The sequence below is a fragment of the Hesperophylax consimilis genome, chromosome 29 (genome assembly GCF_061612785.1).
Source record: "Hesperophylax consimilis isolate HC1 chromosome 29, BYU_Hcon_1.0, whole genome shotgun sequence".
Lineage (NCBI taxonomy): Eukaryota > Metazoa > Arthropoda > Insecta > Trichoptera > Limnephilidae > Hesperophylax > Hesperophylax consimilis.
In genome coordinates this window covers 18,164,970-18,178,470 of record NC_142864.1, presented here as the reverse complement: position 1 = coordinate 18,178,470, position 13,501 = coordinate 18,164,970, and the positions used below count along the sequence as shown (strand labels likewise).

Sequence of the window (13,501 nt, the reverse complement as noted above, 5' to 3'; positions counted from 1 at the left end):
CTGGCAACATCGCAAAATGTTTGCAGTTACTCCATCTACTGCCACGCCTGTCATGCGTCACAGTCCGCACACCGCGAAGTGTGCATTTGTTTGGTTATGTTATGTTGATTATCAGGTCATTTTAGATAGATTCGTGTCGAATTAATACATTGTTTCTTATTTTTAACACAATCAAATAATTCAGGATGGATCATACAAGCATTCAAATTCATTCTACAAAATTCGACTCACTTCTCAGCTGTTAAACTCGGAATGTTTTGACGCCATCTTTGATTCGAGGAATAGCGCCTAACGTGAAGTTCGAGCACTGATTAGTCAAATCTAACTTTAACCCGAGCGTTAGCGTTATTCAGATATAGTGAAAACGAAAAAATGACTAATCCGCGGATTAGTGCTTGGTCAGAACATAATCAGAGATAGTGAAATACCCCCTAAGGCTTTTACGTCAAATGTGCAGATTGAACCTTCTCGGATGAATTTTGCAAAGCTTAAGAACTGGACAATGGTTATCCAAAGCGCTGGGTTCGTATTTAAGGTACCTGGTATTTCAGAAGGTCTTGGTCTTTGGTCTGAGGTCAGAAACTGGCATTGAAAATGTAAAACACAGGGAAAAATGCGATGCTCAATTTTTTTTAATAGTCGCATACAAGACTCAAAACTACAAGTCGAGACAATGGTAGGAGATTTTTTGGTTCGTCCAAAAACCATTAGTAACATTGCCGTTTCTTCTTTGGTAGTTCCGAATTATTTATTCATTCCTCAAATTCAATCAACCTGTATATTATATGTTTATTCAACCTGCCCATATATTGTGTGCGCACATCATACTCTAACACTAGTCCATCTTCCCCAGATCCCCGGTGGCACGAAGCTCGACTGCCGCGTGCCCGATCTGATCGAGGGCCAGACCTATGAGTTCCGCGTGCGCGCCGTCAACCTGGCGGGACCCGGAGAGCCCAGCGACTCCACGCACCCCGTCACTGCAAAGCCGCGCAACCTTGCGCCCAAGATCGACCGCACCAACCTGGAGAATATCAAGATCCGTGTTGGGGCCAAGTTCGGCTTCGATTGCAAGGCAAGAACATATATTTTTTAAATATTATCTCCACACAGAAGGCGTTAACCACTGTTTTATCTTTATAGGTTCCGTATGGCAGGTCTTATTATTTATTTAATATCAACTATACCATAAACAATAATTGTATGTAACAGTTAAATACAAGCTTAAGAAAATACAACGAAACAGTAAAAATATTAAATCAAAAAACATTACATGTGGCATTATACTGTACAATGATATCAGAAAATAAGAAATGAATACTAGCTCTAGAAGGAATTAAAGCAAGAGATACAAGTACATATAAAACATATAAGTAGGCACAGGTTAAATTATTATTATTTTTTTTATTGAACATTAGAAGTATTTTTTTAATCAAAAATGATTTGATAATGTGAGCCTCACTGGATGGTGTTAGTATATCTTTCTTGTACCTACCTTCCTTGCGGTTAAATAGATCCGCCACCGCTGCATATCTACATATTACTAACTTCATGCAAACAAGGTACAAGCGATAAGTAATAAGTAAATGGAATTCAATGAGTTTAATTAAATCAGGGCTGTCTATACTGTAATTTACAAATTTGAACATAAATATTATGCATTCAGAGATTGGTAATTTCGTTGATTCTTATTGAAATTGTTAACGTGTGATTTCCATATTTCCAGGTGTCCGGTGAGCCGATGCCTGAAACCAAATGGTTCCTGGGTAAGCGCGAAGTGAAGAGCGGAGGAGAGATCAAGGTGGTCCACTCGGACTACAATACCAAGATCAACTGCAAGGCGGCAACCAGGGCTGATAGTGGTCGTTACACCATCACCGCAGAGAACGCCAACGGCAAGGATATCGCTGAGGTGGAAGTCATCGTGCTCAGCGTGCCTAGCCCGCCCGGTGGACCTCTCAAGGTAACAAACAAACAAATACTACACTTATAGAACCTTCACAGAACTTGAAAAACAACTTTGAAATTTGATGAATATTTCAATTTCTGTGCAAAAACCCATCCTTAGAATTTCATATAGAAATACAAAGTCCTTGAAAATGAAAATCCTTCTGTCTGACAATTTAAGTATAATCAGATTTTTTATTGTTATCAAGTGTAGAACTCCATTATAATTTTAAGTTTTTCTGTTATGACCGGACGTTTCATTCCTATAATCTTAACTCTTCTGTCTTCCAGGTGTCTGACATCCACGCCAACGGAGCCAAGCTCTCGTGGAACCCGCCCGCCGACGACGGCGGCCAGCCTATCGACAAATACGTGGTTGAACGCATGGACGAGGCCACCGGCCGCTGGGTGCCCGCCGGGGAGACCGACGGCCCCGCGACGTCGCTGGCCATCGACGGCCTGCAGCCCGGACACAAGTACAAGTTCCGCGTTCGCGCTGTCAACAGGCAAGGAAAGTCAGAGCCGCTAACAACTGCTCAGGCTATCGAGGCCAAGAATCCTTACGGTGAGAGATTTGTTTAATTAGTGGTATATTATGGTAATTTCTTATTTATAGAAACGTTATAAGATATTTTGGAACACTTATCACATTTTGGAATAGCTAAACATTCAAAATAGACTATCATTTGTTTGTCTAAAACGTGTCCTTATATACTTTGCTCGCCAAACCAAGAGCATAGATTTTTATATGGTCGCTATCAATTAAATAAAAAAATTTCCCAGATGCTGCTGGCAAGCCCGGAACACCTGTGGTGGCTGACTTTGATAAAACCTTCGTGGAACTCAAGTGGACCCGCCCCGAGTCCGATGGTGGATCTCCCATCACCGGATATGTCATTGAGAAGAAGGACAAGTTCTCACCCGACTGGGAAGAGTGTGCTGAGGTAGGCATTATTTCACTAATCACAAATTGGCATTAATTTCGTTGAAAATAACAAATGTTTTAAAAAATCTTTACAATTTTTTTGCTTTCATTACTACTGGATCAGAGGTGAGACCTTGAACTTATAACCTATAAACCTCTGGAATAAGTCTGTTAGATTTGATCTGTTTTTTAAAATACTAATTTCGTGTTCTTTCCTAGATTGATGGAGATGTCACAAGTGGCAAGGTCAACGACCTCATCGAAGGCACCAACTACGAGTTCCGCGTGCGCGCTGTCAACAAGGCCGGCAAGGGAGAGCCCAGCGATGCTTCGCACTCCCATCTCGCCAGGGCCAAGAACCAGGCACCCAAGATCGACCGCAACTTCATGTTCAACGTCAAGATCCGCGCTGGACAGAACTTCGACTTCGACGTGCCCGTCTCAGGTGAACCAGTACCCAACAAGGAATGGTACCATGATGACAATATCACCATCAATACTGACAGAATCAAGATCACAAACGAAACTTACTCCACCAAGTTCAAGCTTGTGGACGCTAAGAGAACAGACTCTGGAATATATAAACTCAGAGCTAAGAACATCAACGGAGAAGATTCCGCTACGTTGACTGTTGTGATCCTTGATTTGCCACTTCCTCCCGAAGGCCCACTCAAGGCTGACAACATCACCAAGTCCGGATGCAACCTTTACTGGAGACCACCCAAAGACGATGGTGGCAGCGATATTACCGGATATGTTGTTGAAAAGATGGATTCGGAGAATATGAGATGGGTGCCAGTCGGAGAAGTGCAAGGCTGCACGATTCGTGCTGATCACCTGATTGAAGGACACGATTACAACTTCCGAGTGCGAGCTGTCAACAAGCAGGGTGAGTCTCTGCCTCTACTGGGTCACGAGCCAGTGACGGCTAAGGATCCCTTCAGCACTCCAGACAAACCAGGAACTCCAGTAGTCAAGGATTGGGATAAGGACCACATGGACCTCGAATGGGTACCGCCAAAGAAGGACGGTGGATCTCCCATCACTGGTTATATCATTGAAGCTAAGACCAAGTACGGATCGTGGGAAAAGGCCGCTGTAACTAGCGGAAACGGAACAACGGCTACCGTTCCTGGACTCATTGAAGGAGAGGAATATGAATTCAGGGTATCTGCCGTCAACAAGGCTGGCCCTGGAGAACCTAGCGATGGCTCTATGCCCCAGATCGCCAAGGCTCGTTTCTGTGCCCCGCACTTCGACAAGATGCTCCTCAAGGACCTGACTGTCAGAGCTGGACAGAGGATCTCTTACGAAATTCCAATCGAAGCATCTCCTAAACCAACTGCTGAATGGCAAATCAACGGAAAGGTTGTACAACCTTGTGACCGCATTGACATGGAAGTTTTCATGGCCAAGGTTACATTCGATATTCCATTCTGCACTCGTGCTGATGGAGGTTCTTACAAACTCACTCTCAAGAACGACTTGGGAGTCTGCAGCGCCACCGCACTGGTGACCGTTTTGGATAAACCTACAAAGCCAGAAAAGCCTCTCATCGTATCCGAAATCACCAAGGAAAGTTGCGTGCTTACCTGGCGTCTGCCCAAAGACGATGGTGGCTCTCCGATCCTCCATTACGTCATTGAGAAGATGGATCTCTCCAGAGGAATATGGGCTGATGCTGGTATGAGCACATCCCTGAATCACCAAGTAACTAGACTGGTGCATATGAAAGACTATCTCTTTAGGGTCAGTGCCGTCAATGCTATCGGCCAATCTGAAGCTCTGGAACTCGAAAAGAGTATCTGTGCCAAGAACGAGTTCGATGAACCCAGCACCCCTGGAAAGCCCGACATCATGGACTGGGGCAAAGACCACGTGGACATACAATGGGAAGCCCCCAAGTCAGACGGTGGATCTCCCATCACTGGATACATCATCCAGAAGAAGGAGAAGGGATCCCCGTACTGGGTGAATGCCGTCCATGTACCACCAAAACAGACCAATGGTACTATTCCAGATCTAACCGAGGGACAAGATTACGAGTTCAGAGTCATTGCCGTCAACACTGCTGGACAGAGCGAACCCAGCGAGGCCTCAGACATTGTCACTTGCAAGGAGAGATACCTTGCTCCGAAGATCAAGACGCCTTTGCGCGAAATTCGTATCAAGGCTGGTCTAATCCTCCACGTTGATATTGACTTCATTGGTGAACCAACTCCCGACGTCGTCTGGACCAACACTGGCAAACCGATCACCTCAAACGAGAGAACGACTGTCACCTCTATTGGACACCACACTATTGTAAATACAGTCAACTGTAAGAGGAGCGACGCTGGCTTGTACCATCTGCTGTTGAGAAACAGTTCTGGTATGGATGAAGGCAGCTTTGACGTTATCGTTTTGGACTGCCCGGCTCCACCAGAAGGACCTTTGGAATACGAGGAGATTACAGCGCAATCCGTCACCTTGTCATGGAAACCACCCAAGGACAACGGAGGCAGTGAGCTCACTGGGTATGTTATTGAGAAGCGCGATCTTACTCACGGAGGAGGCTGGGTGCCGGCTGTTGCTTATGTTAACCCTAAGTTCAACCACGCCACTGTGCCTCGACTCATCGAGGGAACCAAGTACGAATTCAGAGTGTGCGCAGAAAATTTGCAGGGCAGGTCTGAACCCCTCAACACCGATAAGCCGGTTGTTGCCAAAAACCAGTACGATGTGCCCGGCAAACCAGGAAAACCAGAGCTGGTATCCTCAGACAAGGACCACATCAAGGTCAAATGGTCACCACCTATTTCAAACGGTGGATCCAACATTATCGGATACGACGTGGAAAGGAGGGACAAGAACACCGGCAGATGGATCAAGATCAACAAAGATCCCATTAGGAATAATGAGTACATGGATGAGAGGGTCATGGAAGGACATCAATATGAGTACAGGGTTTCAGCTGTTAACGCAGCTGGACCAGGTAAACCATCTGACCCGTCTAACATTCTGACAGCTAAACCAATGAAGGAGAAACCCAAACTTTGGTTAGATGGTCTCATTGGCCGCAGAATCAAAGTACGTGCCGGAGAACCCATCAATGTCACCATCCCTATCACCGGAGCTCCTACTCCCACCATTGCCTGGACCAAGGCTAACATTCCTCTGCTCAACTCGCACCGAGTGTCTTCTGAAACAACCAGCGAACAAACTAAACTGTCGATTGAGAAGTCGACTCGTGACGATTCTGGCAAATACACCATTTCCGCTAGCAACGAATACGGAAAAGATTCTGCTGACATTGAGGTTATCGTTGTTGACAAACCTGGAATGCCCAAGGGACCACTTACTTACAGCTCGATCACCCAGGATTCTGCCAGCCTCACCTGGTCTCCACCTATTGATGATGGTGGTAGCGAAATCACCGGATACGTTGTGGAGATGTCCGAATACGGAGTGGACAACTGGCACGCTGTTGCTGGCTTCTGCCCCAAGTGCGCGTATACTGTTAAGAATCTGGTTGAAGGAAAGAAATACAACTTCAGGGTCAGGGCCGAGAATATTTATGGACTCTCAGAACCTTTGGATGGAAAGGCAGTCATCGCCAAGTCTCCGTTCGATCCTCCAGATGCACCAAGCCAGCCCGATGTCACAGCTTACAGCTCCAACAGCTGCTCGCTGGAATGGAAGCCACCTGCGAACTGCGGAGGCAAGCCCATCACTGGATACTATGTTGAGAAACGTGAACGTGGAGGTGAATGGCTGAGGGTCAACAACTACCCCACACCAAATACTTGCTTCACAGCTCAAGACCTGAGGGAGGGTCTGAGGTACGAGTTCAGGGTCATTGCTGTCAATGAAGCTGGCCCCGGTAAACCATCCAAGCCTTCCGAGCCAATCACCGCTCAAACTCAAAGACTTAAGCCCGATGCTCCGGAAGCGCCCAAACCAGACCGTGTCACAAAGGATTCCGTCACATTGTCCTGGAGGCCACCGAGGAGCGATGGAGGTGCTAAGATCAAGGGTTATATTGTACAGAAGAAGAACAAGAACGATAATGACTGGACTGACTGCAACGAAACTCCAGTACCGGCTCTTATTTACACCGTACCCAAGCTCAAGGAAGGGGATGAATATCAGTTCAGGATTATTGCTGTTAACGAAATCGGCAACTCTGAACCGAGCAAGCCTACACCCGGAATCATCATTGAAGAACAGCCCAACAAGCCTTGCATGGACTTGGGAGGAGTGCGTGACATCACAGTCAGAGCTGGAGAAGACTTCAGCATCCACGTTCCGTACGTTGGATTCCCACAACCGACAGCATCCTGGTTCCGCGATGACAACATCCTGGACATTGATGCTGACAGCAGAATTACGCAGAGAATTACACCTGACTCTGCCTCATTTGTGGTAAAGAATGCCAAGAAAACCGACGCTGGGCAATACAGACTGCAACTCCGCAATCCTTCCGGATACGACACGGCCACACTCAATGTTCGCGTGCTTGACAGGCCAGGTAAACCAGAAAATCTGCGTGCTGACGAGTTTGAAGGCGAAGCCCTCACACTCTACTGGACTCCACCCAAGGACAATGGAGGCGGTGAAATTACCAACTACGTCGTTGAAAAACGTGAGGCTCGCTCCGCCAACTGGTCAAAGGTCTCAGGCTACGTCACCACTCCGTTCTTACGCGTGAAGAACTTGAATGTGGGACACGAGTACGACTTCCGCGTAATGGCTGAGAACCAGTACGGACAGTCCGATCCGGCCCAGACCACCAACCCGATTAAGGCCAGACATCCGTTCGATCCTCCGGCGGCTCCTGGCGCGCCAAGGTCCATCGAGACAACAGACTCTTCCATCACGATTACGTGGACAAAGCCACGTCACGATGGCGGATCCCCGATCACGGGATACGTCATTGAAAAGAGACTGATCTCCGAAGACAAGTGGACAAAGGCATCTCACGCTCTGTGTCCCGACACGACATTGAAGGTACAGAGTCTCATTGAGAACCACGAATACGAGTTCAGAGTCGCAGCAGTCAACGCTGCGGGACAGGGCCCCTACTCGCAGAGCTCTGACACCATCGTCTGCCGCGCGGCTGCCAACGCTCCTAAGATCACCAGCGACCTAAACATCAGGGACATTACCGTCATCGCCGGGGAGGAGCTGAAGATCACGGTGCCATTCACTGGAAACCCAAGACCCAAGGTAAAAATATTTCAATTACTCAAAACAATCAAAAATATTTCAACTAAAACGTTATTTTAATATTTTTATATCAAGTCCCTCGTTAACTGGAAGATTTTAATTTTTTTTGTATTTATATCACGATAAAGATAAGTGAATGGCTTTCAGAACTTTCTCCATGTTTGCCTCGTAATGAAGGAAACCACAGATCTCCGCTTTTGGTCCACTAAATTATTATTGCTCCAATAATAATGCGTAAATTTAAAAACAGTGTTGGTTTGAATAGCTGTAATTACAACATTATTAAAGCTTGCTCTTTTATCTAGTGCCTGATTCTTTCCCAAACCTACAACTGAACTGTGTTCTTTTACAGGTGGGTTGGAACGTGAATAATGAAGACATCTACCCCGACGAGCGTGTGAAGTTTGTGACCTCCGACACGGAGACCATCTTCCTCAACAAGTCTGCCCGCCGCAGTGACACCGGCAGCTACACCATCCAGCTCATCAACAGCGTGGGATCTGACAGCGCTAGCTGCAAGGTATGTGGCAATTGAATATTTTGTTAGATTCCAAACACATGTTTGTTTTAAAAAAGTCGGATCAAACGAGGGAGAAAATACAGATAGCTTTTGCTGGTTCCACATTCGTGACGTTTTACAAGTTGCAGAAAAACCTGGTTTTTTATATCAACATTTTTTTTTACATTAATTCCACCCAGGAGACCCTGAGAAAAATAGGTTTCCTCAGGGCTAATGTTATCTTTGAGGAGAGGAAGGAGTGAACATGGGTCTCTCGAAGAGACCTTGAAAGGACACATGTTGTAGGAGGGAGGAAACGCAGAGGTTGGTAAATCGTTCGACAGCCGAGCTGTTGAATTCTAGAATGAGTCATAGAAACGACCCATTCTCATGTGACAAATGTCAACCGTGTACATGTGTTAGGCCCGCGTTTGGCGTGTTTCCCAACTATGCACCGGTATCTAAGGGATCAATGATTCTAGTTTCTCGGAACATCTTCCATTGTAATACTGGTAGAACAGGACAGCATACCTACCTGTCCTTTAAAGATTGCAATCCGTTTGTCAAGATAGGGGAATCTATCCAACGGACCGCCTGTTTCGTCACAGAGTCTTTTTCAGGTATTTTGGGGCTCCAGACCAAAGGTGGCAGGCAAATTCAACAGTTGGGTGTTCTTTCGATTTGAACAGGGTAATTAATGTACAATGCTGCTAGTTCTTCCGACAAAGCTCATTTGAAATACCTTACTCAGTTTAGCTTACCAGATTGCCTTATTGCGTCCTACCAGATCCATTTTTTGAAGCTATTGAAGAATCAAATGTAAACCTTTTAAAGTCAAATTAATTTGATTTGTTAGGTCTTTTGAGTAGTAGCCTAGTCAAATACTCGCCTAATGATTCAAATAAAATTTTAAATCTCTCTCCATTATTGCAGGTCCTTGTGGTTGATAAACCATCACCGCCCGTGGGCCCACTGGAGGTATCCGACATCACGCCCGACACCTGCACCATCAGCTGGAAGACTCCGCTGGACGATGGAGGATCTCCCATCACCAACTATGTGGTGGAGAAGATGGACAACAATGGAGTAAGTATACATATTTACAGTTTCAGCACTGGCAACCCGGGCGTTTATTTAATATTTTTTTTTTTATTATTTTTATAAATAGTTTTCTTTACATGACAAAGTCTGTTCTGAGGCGGGTACATGTATCATTCAAAACGTTTTACACACGGCATTTAATTAAAAACTTTGGATTTGTTCCTGAAGTACTGGGAAGACCCAAAACACATAGAGCACGCCTAATTACAGAGGCAATTGAAATTCATAAAAATCCCTTTAATATTTATTTATAAAGGCGACGGAGCTAACATCAATAGTTCAATAGTTCTTGGTATCCGATAATTGACTGATACACCAAAACTAAACCCAGAAAACCGTGTTGAATTATAATGTAATACCAGCTCTTAGAGGATTGGAGTTGACATCTACATACATAAGCTCACACTTCACCACAATCTTTACACATCTCTCCTGATAATGGACCCTGTAATGCTGACCGAAACGCCGGCTAGGAAGGAGTAGCACAACATGGCATAATACCCCAAAAATAAATCACTATAATTTTATACTGCGTTTTATAAGTATTCCACTGACTATGGAAGTGTTGGAACTGCTCAGTGGATGAAGTATTAAGTATAGTTACTTATAATAGATACAAAGCTACGAGTCGAGTCTCGACTACGAACCTCAGGAACTAGTGACAGTAACTAGTACAGCTTGTGTATTTATTTTACAAATGTGTGTTTTTATTTTTTACCGAATTTTATTTAGTATTTTAATCCAATTCCCGTTGTTGGTGGGATACTGTTGTTAATTTTGTTTGTTGCTAATGTGTTCTGTTTGTTTCCAGATCTGGATTAAGATTTCTTCGTTCGTTCGCAACTGTCACTACAACGTGATGAGCCTCGAGCCTAACAAGAAATACCAGTTCCGCGTCCGCGCAGAGAACCAGTACGGTGTCTCTGAACCACTCACCCTGGAAGAACCCATCATCGCCAAGGTTGGTGCAATAATAATGCTATTTTTTAATCTTTCTAACCATATGTTAATTATATATCAATCTGTTTATCGTTAAAAGTGTACAATCCATTTATGCTGAAAGATTGTAACTTTTACAATCTCATATTTATATTAGTAATGTAATTGTAATCTGTTAAAAATTCCTTTCTTGTTTTTTAGGTTGTTTTTACTAACATGATGTCTAATTCCAGTTCTCGTTCACCGTTCCCGACCCTCCGGGCACCCCGAGAGTGGGAGAATGGGAGAACGGCACCGCGACGGTGACCTGGGACCGACCTCGCCACGACGGAGGTTCCAGAATCCAAGGATATCGTGTGGAATACCGCGATGTCCAGGATGGAACCTGGAGAGCCAGTGACTACCTGGTCAAGGACAACACATACCAGGTATGTTGGGGAGATGATTTGTTATATGACTAGGGATAAAACTTGCTTTTACCAACTGGTAAGATGTGAATGATGAATCCGATCCCACTGTACAAGTATAATTCTTGGCCAATCTTTTATTTGCAATGTAACGTAAAACACGCCGCGAAGTGGTCAAATTCTGGCTGATGCGATCATATATATTCACAATAAGTTTAACAGTAATTTAGTTAATTTTTAAAAAAATAAGTCAATCCTTTTCTCCAAGTGAGAATCCAATCGAGCTTTATATTGATTTAAATTAAAGTTGAAGCATCGACGACATGTGATGGAAGTTAGTTTCATGCTTCAACTTACTACCGAGATTTACATTCGTGTTGGTGGTTAAAATTTGTTGGATGCCAGGGCAACTATAATGTCCAGATAAAATTTGAAAGTCTCAATCAAGTCAGGTTTTCGCTTGTTTTTTTTTAATGTTTGTAGTCTTAGTTCCTTGAGTCTATCTTCATATTGCCGGTCTTTCAAAGATCTTGGTATTTTTGTCAATCGTTTCTGTACTATCTCTAGTTGATGGCGTTTCGGAGAAGTGCTAAAAAATAGCACTTTAACATAATTATTGTATGTTAATCCCATTGTATTTATTCATTCGTCCACCAGGTGTACAATCTGGAGTCTGGCCACGAGTACGAGTTCCGCGTGCGCGCCAAGAACGCAGCCGGCTTCTCCCGCTACTCGGCCAATTCCTCCAAGTACCACGTCAAGTCCAAGTGCAATGTGCCCTCGCCGCCCGGACAGCCCAAGGTGCTCAAGGTTGGCAGGAACTACGTCGACCTCAAGTGGGAGGTGCCCGCTTCTGACGGTGGTGAGTATCCGACCAAATCTAACATTACGTTCTTTTCTCATGCAACTTAATCTAAATAAAGTAATGCCCTTTGATGCTAACCTAATCTAAACAAAAGATACTGAACACTTCCGTAGTGGAATATTTATAATCCTCGGCTACGAAAGCAGAGGTCGCCGGTTCAAATCTTTATTTAAAATAATATATAGTACATTTGCGACATGTTTCAGAGTGGTAGATACTTTTAGTGAAAGACCACCACTCTGAATTAAAACGTTAATTGAATTGGCACCTTTCTTTTTCCTATCTCCACTATCGTCATCATCACAGCATATCTCATTTGGGGATTCCATAGCTTCCCTGACTCCAGACGGTTTGGAGCAGTTGGGATTCAATTTTTGTGCAAAATTTCCAGATATAATTTCATTTGGGTCTGATACTAAATATGTTTTTGTGACCATTTTCCAATGGAAATGTATATCCCAGTTTTGACACCAATTTTGCTGATTCAAAACAATGGAAACTTCTTTCTTTTTTTTAGTATATGAGGTTCTAATATTTTTTCCAGACCTTTAACCCTTGGGACCTTCTAAGACCCAAACAGTCCCAAATGCCGTGCGGGCATTATACTCTCCTAAGACCATATTTGTTCCAGAACGACCGCACATTATTAAAATGCATATATCTCTCTTCCTCTCATCTAAAAATTAATTATTTCTTTTATGTCAGAAAGAGAACGAAATAGTGCTTCTTATTGTCTTTGAAAAAATGGAAGCTTGTAGAAGGTTCGATCCGTGCAAATCAACAACGTCTCAAGGGTTAACAATGTCCCACAATCGTCACTTTGCCTTTTTTTGTGTACCGTACTGCAATAATTAGTCACTAATTGATGAATGTTTCTTTGTTTAATTTGGTCGTATGCCCTTTATATCTTGTTTTATGTCTATCAATATTTACAAGTTTTTTATTATTATTATTATGTAATGAGCAGGCAGCATTCTGCTGATGAGCTCATATCTGATTTCACAACAAGTTTGACAGTAATTGAGTTGTTTTAAGTTTGAACTAAATCCTTTCTTTTTTTTTTTTTTTTTTTTTTTTTTTTTTTTTTTTTTTTTTTTTTTTTTTTTTTTTTTTTTTTTTTTTTTTATAAGATAAGACATCTGACATCTGCCCTGATGATGGACACTGCAATGCTGTCCGAAACGTTGGCTAAAGAAGGAGTTAGCGCAACACGGCATAATACCCCAAAAACAAATAACAAAAATACTTTTGGCCGTGAAAATCTTAAATCATATTTAAGTCCTTTCTTCTCTCCAAATGTGAATCCAATAGAGCTTTGAATTGATTTATATTTGTTGCATCGATGACATGTTGTGGGAGTTTGTTCCAAGCATCCACTACTCTATTTGCAAGGAAGTGTTTTCTAGGATTAGATGCAAAAGCCGTTTTGGTAATTTTTATTGAGTGTCCACGGAGATTTATATTTTTATTAGTAGTGAAGATTTCTTGGATGCTAGGGCAACTGTAATGTCCAGATAAAATTTTGAAAGTCTCGATCAAGTCAACCCTTTCTCTTCTTTCTTGTAAGGTTAACTTTTTTTTGTTTTTTTTTTAACTTACTTTTACAAATA

At 43.4% G+C, this 13,501-nt stretch overlaps 1 protein-coding gene across 12 annotated transcripts in view; it reads left to right on the top strand.

The window, feature by feature from the left end:
- Positions 1-13,501, top strand: part of bt (projectin protein bent) — a 278,571-nt gene that overhangs the window by 232,697 nt on the left and 32,373 nt on the right. For all 12 annotated transcript variants that reach the window (XM_089649279.1, XM_089649282.1, XM_089649281.1 and 9 more), the window contains 10 exons: positions 854-1,075; positions 1,727-1,963; positions 2,239-2,512; positions 2,731-2,891; positions 3,092-8,080; positions 8,433-8,600; positions 9,513-9,665; positions 10,492-10,641; positions 10,853-11,047; positions 11,684-11,888. In XM_089649279.1, the coding sequence (XP_089505405.1) occupies positions 854-1,075; positions 1,727-1,963; positions 2,239-2,512; positions 2,731-2,891; positions 3,092-8,080; positions 8,433-8,600; positions 9,513-9,665; positions 10,492-10,641; positions 10,853-11,047; positions 11,684-11,888 (6,754 nt within the window). The remainder of the gene's footprint in view (positions 1-853; positions 1,076-1,726; positions 1,964-2,238; positions 2,513-2,730; positions 2,892-3,091; positions 8,081-8,432; positions 8,601-9,512; positions 9,666-10,491; positions 10,642-10,852; positions 11,048-11,683; positions 11,889-13,501) is intronic.